General features: G+C 50.1%; 1 protein-coding gene across 1 annotated transcript; it reads right to left on the minus strand.

Moving 5' to 3' along the window:
- Positions 1 to 1004: 1004 nt before the first annotated feature.
- LOC119111301 (zinc finger protein 467-like) lies at positions 1005 to 5287 on the minus strand. Its single transcript, XM_037235115.1, is given in 7 exon segments — positions 1005 to 1244; positions 1246 to 1328; positions 1331 to 1369; positions 3709 to 3745; positions 3747 to 3806; positions 4014 to 4143; positions 5262 to 5287. Coding segments are annotated over 7 exon segments (522 nt in total). The 3' UTR covers positions 1005 to 1097.
- Positions 5288 to 5605: the final 318 nt, after the last annotated feature.

The following is a 5605-nucleotide window of genomic DNA, read 5'->3' on the forward strand; positions in this document are numbered from 1 at the left end:
GAAGAGATAGGGGGAGAAGGGAGGAAGGAAGAGAGAGAAAAGAGGAGGGAAAAGTGGAGAAGAAGAGGAGAAGAGAGAGAAAGAGAAGAGAGAGAGAGAGAGAGGAGAGAGAGAGGGAGAGAGAGAGAGAGAAGAGAGAGAGAGGAGAGAGGCGGAGAGAGTAGAGAGAGAGAGCGGAATGAAAGAGAAGAGGAGAGAGAGAGGAGGAGGAGAGAGTGGGAGAGAGGGAGAGGAGAGAGAGAGAGAGAGAGAGAGTAGAGAGAGGAGCGAGGAGAGAGAGGAGATGAGAGAGAGAAGAAGAGAGACGCAGAGAGAGAGACGAGAAGCGATGAGAAGAGAGAGACGAGAGAGAGAGAGAGAGGAGAGAGGAGAGAGAGAGAGAGAGAGGAGAGAGAGGAGAGAGACGAGCACGAGAGAGAGAGTGAGAGTCGAGAGGCGAGAGAGGAAGGATGGAGAGAGAGGAGCGAGAGAGAGGAGAGGAGACGAGACGCGAGGGAGAGAGGCGAGAAGGGAGACGAGAGGAGAGAGAGAGGAGATGAGAGCGAGAGAGAGAGAGAGTGAGAGAGAGAGAGAGAGAGAGAGAGAGAGAGAGAGAGGAGAGAGAGGAGAGAGAGAGAGAGAGAGAGGAGAGAGAGGAGAGAGAGACGAGAGAGAGGAGAGGAGAGAGAGAGAGAGAGAGAGAGAGAAAGGAGAAAGAGAGAGAGAGAGAGAGTATTAGGGGCATCCGTTGAACTATGGAGAACACTATCGACGGCTGCAACGAATAGCTGTGTGGTGCGGTGCACGGATCATGGGCAACAAACATAAATGTTGTGTTTTCTTGCCACCAATGGCAGTGCATAAAAATAATTATAAACATGTGGCCTTCAGGAAAATTGGATGATTTATTCAGTTGAGATGAAACATTAAGACAGATCAAGTTCAAGATTGACAATATATTTCCAAAATACACATCTGTAAGCACATCGTTTGAGCACATGAATTCCCGTTCAAAGTATCCGGAAAATCGCAAACTATCATCACTTATGACGCAACCTCCAGCCTCACATCACTTTAAATAATAATGGCAAAAAATCATAATTCACACATACACACAATTATTGCAGCAGTTTGCACGTCTCCGCACCATACCCGAATGGGAATGGTGAGAGCACTCCGTGCGGGGCTGACGTCATAGACGCATAGGCGGCGTACAAGGGCGTGGTGTGGGTGCGCTGGTGTTTGTTGAGGTGGTCCTTGCGGCCCGAACCGTTTGCCGCAGATCTCGCAGCCGAACGGCCGGTCGCCGGTGTGGATGCGTGTGTGGCGGGTCAGCTCCTCGTTGCGGTGAAGCGCTTGTGACACGTCTCACACTCGAACGGCCGCTCCCCTGCCGGCAAGAAGAGGGTCAATGACCTGAAGAGATGCTGGGTGCACGAGCCTTCACAGGTTTTGTGGCTTTGTGATGTTACTGATGTTACGCGAGAGCGAAAGAGAGCTATTTATTGTGAAAGACGGTCATCGATTTGATAGCGTTCATGACAATGCAAGCTGTCAGTCTATATCTTTGGCTACTACAGCTGGTGTGCAAGGATCTGCTCTGGTCTCCACAAAGCACCGCGAATTTACCAACCGTCTATAAAACATTAGTAGCCCTAAAAAGGCTTATCTTAGGCTCTTCACCTAAGGCCATGTTTCTCCTCGCGTCATTTTTGTGAGCGTGGTCATGACGTAAATGAAGGCGACATATAATCTACGGTGAAAAGCAGGAGAAAATTTGTTTGCAAAGTGCTGGAAATATATTCCTACAGATCTGGTTTGGTAGTGGGGCAGAGGAAACAATCTATCGAAGTAAGATCGGCTTGCTTGGGCTGTCGTTTAATTGCACGCTTTAAACTGTACAATTTAAACATCAACACTTGAGGCCACCTAATAAACGAATTAAAACAAATTTTGAGAGCAAAATATGCTTAATCCATGGTACAGACGTTGAAACAGAGGCGGAGGTTCGGTGGGCCGAGATAGACACTTCTAGTCACGATGAACACTGAAACATGGAAACACGAGGGAAGTGTAAAACGCTTGGTCCTCGGAAATAAAAACTGAATGCTGCATACTACATAAAGAGAATATATAATGTAATGCTTAGTTATAGAAGATGTGGGCCGGTCCGCTGCAGGGTTTTTACGTTTCTTTGTACCTGGTGTTTACTTATTTTACGGGACAGCAAATGTTGATGTAGATATGTTAGCACACAATATCAGCGACGGATCTGTCCTTAATTCGTCATCGCCATAGGGGCTTTACGACGCAGTCAGCTGCTGAAGCTAAATGGCGTCGCCTGCCTCTCACCCTGCCAGGAAGGGCGGGCGCCACGGGGAATCGAACCCTGTACCCCTGGTTTCCCAGACATGCAGCGGATTAACCCAGACGCGTTAACCACTACACCATCGGCGACCACTCTGCCCTTTATCCACATACACTGCTTCTGCCGAAACAGGATGTTGGAGCATTTTACTTTGAAACTGTACGCCCAGTGAATGGAAATAGGCATGGGAAGCGAATGAAGCCGGCGCTTTTTTCCGCTGTCAGCGACACGTAAAGTATTGCATCTCGCTTTTCAAAATTTCTCCCGCGCAATTTGGCCTACCAACAGTAATATGGTGGGTAAGCGTAGGTCAGTTGTGCGCAGTTATACGCAGTGATACGCATGCAGCGATAAAGTCAAAGTGAGGTAGCCTCGCATGCGTTGTAAGTGCCATAGGCACAAATAAAGAATTTTCCCGCGTTCACAAGACGTGAACGTGAGCTAGGCATATGTCACCCGTCTTCCGACATCTGCAATGACCGCTGGCGTTTTGACATCATGGAATGCATGGAAGCTAAAGCTGCTTGCCGAGGGCTCTGGTGATCTCACAAGCTACTCCAAACGCAGCCAAATCTTCATTTGGGGTATGATGGGCCGTATTGGATGGCATGTTCACCCGCATCAATCTCCTGACTTCCCGTGTGAAGTGCCTGGTACCTTCTAAATCATTATGGAAGACTGGGTCATGCAAGTGGGGTGATGCAAGTGGGAGTAGAATAGATAGGACACAAATCAATAAGTACCTACCTCATGCCAAAGTCTCTTTGCTGGGTGCAAAGAGCACCGAAACTTGAATCCGGCAAGTAATGCTGTGTGAGAAAGATACCTTTGGTCCTTAGTTGTAGAGGAAAACGTGCCCGTTTTTTGAGAAATGTCCGTTTTGGAGGGGGAATAAATAGTAATGAGGCTGCAACTTTGGCCCGGCTTTAACCTGAAAATGGATCAGTTGAAACAGCATACTTAATATGAGGCTGGTGTTAAGCTCAAAGTTGGCAAAGTCACTCAAATCGATTGGTCAATATAAGCTGTTCATCGAAAATTGTTTTCGAGGAATCTATCACTCAGTGATGGACTGTGTAGCCGTTTTCACACTACTTTGACATAACAACTATTCTATTTTTTGGGTGTAGAAATACTTTCCTGAATTGATGCCTATATCAAGCATTTCAGGCACTATTTAGTGATGACTCCCATTTCATTGGATTTCAATTTGTTCACTCCATGTGAGCGGGCCTATGTGAGAATCCGGTCTGGTCCTAACCCATACTGCGGCGGAAATTTCTAATCCGATCCAATGCAGGCAGCGGATTGGTCCGCACTCCGTGGATTGATCCAGTCCGCGAAAGTGCTCCACCACTCACCCGTGTGCTTCCGGAAGTGGCCGGTCAGCTGGCCCCTTGTTGGAGAACGTCATCGGGCACTTTGGGCAACAGAACTTCTTGTCGCGCCGCCGCCGGCTCTAGCCGCCTGCGACGCTCCTCCTCGGCCAGCAGGTGGAGGGCGCTCCAGGCCAGCGGCGGCGGCGGCCGGGGGGCGCGCCCAGGAACGCGCCAAGCGGGACGCCGGCCGCGCTCCAGCTGGTGCCTCGGTACAGGGCGCCCGACACCGGCTGCGCTGCAGGCTCCGACCCGTACAGGGGCGTCTCTGAGAACCGCACCGCCCGCACCGGACCGGCTCCGGCGTCCGCCGCCCATCGGTCCCACTCGACTCGGTCCGGTGCGGCTCTCGCTGGCTCGGAGCGGTCCGGGTCGACTCGGTTCGACTCGAGCCGGTCCGGCCCGCCTCGGCCGCCGGCTCTGCCCACGGTCGGAACAGCGTCGAGCACATGGGTGACATGGCGCACGCGCTCTGGTGACCGCGCCGGAGCCTGAGCTGCTGCTGCCGTCCGGCGCTACTGATGGTCGCGCAGGCCAATCAGCAGCCGCGGCGGCCGAACTGAACCAATCGCCGCCGGGGGGCGGGGCCTCGCCAAGAGCAAGAAGGCCGCTGTTTGGGGATCCTGGTTGGGCGATCAGCGTTTTAGACGTTAGGTTCGGTCAGGGCCTGTTAAAGATATTAACTGAAGTGGGATAATCTCCACCAGTGACCACCAAGCGCCTAATAAGCTGCAAGCCCCCCCCCCCCCTCAGTTAAAACCTTGATTTGCCATTTACTCACGCCTGACCGCGTACATTAGCAGCGCATTTTGACCTGAACCACGTTTGGGATGGTTTCAAGCAGATATCTGAGTCGCGGTGGATGCTTGCATTTTGTATGGTTTCAAGCATTCTAAGATGACAGCTTTTCTAATGAAATGACAGCTTTTCTTAATGAAAAATCAAAATGAACTAGAAAATACTTTGAAACGTCAGACGGGGCTGTGTAAAACAGGTGAAACAGGACAAGCCGGGCAGACAGACAGGTGCACAACATTTGTTTCTTATCGTAATATAGTATCACTTTTCTCGGTCTCATTTTTAGGCACCCAGGTCTGTCAGCTGGACCGTGATTAGCAAATATATGTACCGAAATTTGAACAAAGATATGATCAACATGTGTTATAATTTTTGTGTGTGGGAGTTCTGCTCGATTCTGTTCTCATTGGTTCAGTTTCATGAACAGCTGCGACCGCCAGCAAGATGAGGACAGAGCGCGTGATCCTACTGACGGGTCAGCGCAAAATTATGGTTGGAAGCCGGGGGACAAATGAGGACAGTTTTACCATCTATCGCCCCCCCCCCCCCCCCGTTTCGCTTTCACTACCAGTGCTTGCCCCCTTGCCTGGCGCGTAGCTGAACAATCCCTTTTGACAGCACAGCATATCACGGTCTACGCAAAGCATCCTCCGCGCCAGTCGCCATTAGCCTGTTCATTATTAAACACAAAACCATTTACTGGTGCTTGGATCTCTTTGGACACGCACTAGACAACTGACGTAAAGTTCCTTGCATACATGAGCATCGTTGACATAGGGTAACGCAGTCGTACCATCCCTTATTTTTGCGATGACTTCAAGCGTACGGCTTGCTTCTAGGCGTCCCAAGCAGGAGAGGGTTAAAACTAAAAATTAGTGCACCGCAAGTGTCAAATAGATCAGTGCAACTATACATCGACAAGAAGATAAGGAAGAAGAAAAAGAATAAAAGGACAAGAAAACGTGTTGTAGGACACAATTGCTTGTGTCACCATGAAACATTGTACATGGTGGGAGGAGATGGATTGAAAAAGTAACTATGACGACCAATTACGTCAAGGGGTGACAGTTACATTGCAGTGTGT

This window comes from Pollicipes pollicipes, unplaced genomic scaffold, assembly GCF_011947565.3.
Source record: "Pollicipes pollicipes isolate AB1234 unplaced genomic scaffold, Ppol_2.1 Scaffold_7261;HRSCAF=8764_pilon_pilon_pilon, whole genome shotgun sequence".
Lineage (NCBI taxonomy): Eukaryota > Metazoa > Arthropoda > Thecostraca > Pollicipedomorpha > Pollicipedidae > Pollicipes > Pollicipes pollicipes.